Genomic DNA, 3,773 nt, shown 5'->3' with positions numbered 1-3,773 from the left:
AGACCTAAAAATTAGACCGAAAATCTCTCATATTTATAAAATTAAATTGTAACCGATTAGACCTTAAGAGTTAAGGCAATTTAATCGGGGCTCTCCATCACGGTAGAGATTAGGGCATTTTGATTCGTGTGTTGACCGGCTATGGATACATAGGGGTTGCACACTGGTTAAAATGTTTTTAATTTCTATTTATCATTTGATGAGACGGGAATGCACAAATATTGAGACCCAAGAACCTATTATGTGAGGGGATCGATATTCAACTGTGCAGACTTGTCAGCGTGATGGTATAATTTAACCATGTTCAATTGCCAAGAAACTATTATGTGAGGTACATTGGACTGGGAGCCAAAATAATATTTGGGCCGTACATGAGATGTACTGGACAAGAGTTGTCCACTTATTGAATTTATTATTCCAAGAATCTATTATGTGAGGAATAATAAGTTTGATAAGAATCCAAATACCCACTGGAATTCATGCCAACGTGAATTCGCATTTTCCTTCATTGGGAGTAAGGAATCTGATAAACTTAGTGGGAGGCACTGTTTGATTTAAAGACCAAAGTCAAATAGTTAAGGAAAACAAGATATCTAATAATCTATTTATTTTCTGCAGATACATCAAATGGCTTCATTGCACCCACTTACAAGAAATCTTGACAAGCACCAATTAACTGGACCAAATTTCAATGATTGGCTCTTAAACTTGAAACTGATTTTGAACTTGGAGAAAATTACTTATGTATTGGATGCTCCTGTACCCGTGCCTGCTAATGATGATGGAGGGGAAAATGTTCCTCAAAACATTACTCAAGAGGAGCAAGATACTCTTACCAAGTGGCGAGATGATGATCTCACCGCTAGGAGTTATATGCTTGTTTCAATGAGTAGTGAATTACAGCGTCAACATACGAATATGCCTGACGCGTACTCTATCATCACACGCCTACAAGAGTTGTATGGCGAATAAAGTCGGAGTGCGAGATATGAGATATCTAAGGCACTATTTAGGGCAAAGATGTCTCTGGGAGGATCAGTGGGAGAACATGTTCTCAAAATGATCTCCTTGTTAGAGAAGTTGAAGGGTTGGGGGATGAGTTGAATCCTCACCTCCAAATTGATTTGATCCTTCAGTCTTTGCCAGATTCGTATGAAAATTTCATATCGAATTTCTATATGAATAAAATAGAGTGTACTCCGGCTGAGTTAATGAACATGCTTATTACGGCACAAAACAACATGAAAACGGGTACTGTGATGGCTGTTACCTCTTCCAGTAAGACTAGGAAGGGGAAAGGCAAGAAAAAGGCCACACAAGTACCACAGGGGGCCAAGACAATAAGTAAGAAGAAGGGAAAAGCTGTTGCCAAAGGAAAATGTTTCCACTGTGGCAAGGACGGGCACTGGAAGAGGAACTGCAAAGACTACCTCAGTTCCTTGAAGAAGGAAGCGGAAGGTATGATGATAGTTCACGAGTATTTTTCCATTGCTCATTGTTCTACTTTATGGATTCTAGATTCTGGAGCGACAACTCATGTTTGTGCTTCTGTACAGGATCTGGAGCAAAGTAGAAGGCTCGCAAATGATGAGATCGTGCTGAAGGTGGCAAACGGGGCAAGAGTTGCAGCCACGGCTATTGGCACTGTTACTTTATCTTTATTGCATGGACATAGTTTAGTTTTAAACAATTGTTTATGTATACCTGGAGCTTTTAAGAACATTATTTCTATTCCTGCTTTAGTGAAAGAGAATTATGAATTTTCTTTTAAAAATAATGTTTGTGAGATTTATTTTGGAAATAAATTGATTGCTTCTGGTAATTTTGTCTATACATTTTGAATGTAACTGTTGATAATGATAAAAATCTGCGTGTATTGAATAATAACAAGAGACAAAGGGATAACCCAAATCCCAAAATTCTGTGGCATCAACAATTATGTCATATAGGGGATGATAGAATCACTAGGTTGGAGAAAGATGGGCTTCTTGGCCCATTGGGTTCTGAACCTTATCCAACATGTGAATCTTGTATCTTAGGCAAAATGACCAAATCACCCTTTGTTGGACAAGGGGTTAGAGTTACAGAATTGTTGGGACTCATACATTCTGATGTATGTGGGCCAATTAATGTAATGGCCCGAGGGGGTTATCAATATTTCATAACTTTTACAGATGATATGTCTAGATATGGATATGTTTATCTTATGAGACATAAATCTGAATCTTTTGAAATGTTCAAAGATTTTAAAGCTGAAGTAGAAAATCAAACTGGTAAAAAGATAAAAGCCTTACGATCAGATCGTGGAGGCGAATATCTGAGTCACGAGTTTGAAGATTTTCTTAAAGTCTCGGGTATTATTTCACAACGCACTCCACCAGGAACACCTCAACTGAACGGGGTTTCAGAAAGGAGGAATCGAACTCTATTAGATATGGTCCGAAGCATGTTAAGTTATTCTGACTTACCATTATTCCTATGGGGTCATGCCCTTCTTACTGCAATATACCTTCTAAATAGAGTACCTTCCAAGTCAGTTCCTACAACACCACATGAGATATGGTTTGGTAGGAAACCAAGTCTTAAACATGTTAAGATTTGGGGATGTACAGCTTTTGTGAAAAAGCTTAAATCAGAAAAACTTGAAACTCGATCTTTAAAGGGTAGTTTCATAGGTTATCCTAAGGATACCTTAGGATATGAATTCTATATTCCTGAGTTGCAACAAGTAGTTGTTAGCAGAAACGCCATTTTTCTTGAAAAAGAGTTTATTCAAGAAGGTGGAACAAAAAGGAAGATAGAACTTGGTGAAGAGTTCGCCGAACCTGAATCTATCCCACAAGATGACCAATTACCAAGTGAAGAGACAAGGCTGAGTCTTACACCTCCCAATAGGAGGAGTGAGAGGATACCTCGGCCACCTGAGAGATATGGTTTCCTAAGTGAACAAGAGTTGTTCTTAGTAGGAGACCATGATCACTCAGATGACCCTACCACTTACCGAGAGGCGATGTCAGACATCGACTCACAAAGATGGCTAGAGGCTATGAAATCTGAAATGGATTCCATGTATTCGAACCAGGTCTGGACTCTTGTAGATCCACCAAGAGGTATAGTACCTATTGGATGTAAATGGGTCTTCAAGAAGAAGATAGGTTTGGATGGAAAGGTAGAGACCTACAAAGCAAGACTAGTGGCAAAAGGTTATCGTCAAAGGCAAGGTGTTGACTGTGAGGAAACCTTTTCTCCAGTTGTCATGCTTAAATCCATTAGGATTCTACTAGCCATTGCCGCTCATTATGATTATGAGATTTGGCAAATGGATGTGAAGACAGCTTTTCTAAATGGTTATATAGATCAAGATATCTATATTGAACAACCTGAAGGCTTCACACCCAAGGATCAAACAGGGAAGGTATGCAAGCTTAAGAGATCCATTTATGGTCTTAAGCAAGCATCCAGGAGTTGGAACATTCATTTTGATAATGAAGTCAAATTGTTTGGGTTCATTCAAAACATTGACGAGCCCTGTGTATACAAAAAGGTTAGTGGGAGCGCGATTGCGTTTTTGGTCTTATATGTTGATGACATCCTACTCATTGGGAATGATGTAGGATTGCTATCAAAAATAAAAGCATGGTTGTCAAGTACGTTCTCCATGAAAGATTTGGGAGAAGCTGCCTACATTCTCGGCATTCGGATCTATAGGGATAGAACCAAGAGATTGATAGGGCTCTCCCAAACCAAGTACATAGAAAGAGTGTTGAAGAGGT

The 3,773-nt window shown here is 38.8% G+C and overlaps 1 protein-coding gene across 1 annotated transcript; it reads left to right on the top strand.

Annotated features, from left to right (window-relative positions):
* Window positions 1-627: 627 nt before the first annotated feature.
* LOC127804588 (uncharacterized) lies at window positions 628-1,615 on the top strand. The gene is made up of 3 exons (XM_052341460.1): window positions 628-929; window positions 1,076-1,458; window positions 1,557-1,615. Exons 1-3 carry the CDS (start codon window positions 628-630, stop codon window positions 1,571-1,573), a joined length of 702 nt encoding a protein of 233 aa, XP_052197420.1. The 3' UTR covers window positions 1,574-1,615.
* Window positions 1,616-3,773: the final 2,158 nt, after the last annotated feature.

The sequence above is a fragment of the Diospyros lotus genome, chromosome 6, assembly GCF_014633365.1.
Source record: "Diospyros lotus cultivar Yz01 chromosome 6, ASM1463336v1, whole genome shotgun sequence".
Lineage (NCBI taxonomy): Eukaryota > Viridiplantae > Streptophyta > Magnoliopsida > Ericales > Ebenaceae > Diospyros > Diospyros lotus.
Note: the sequence above shows the minus strand (reverse complement) of the source record. Positions and strands in the feature narration are given on the sequence as shown.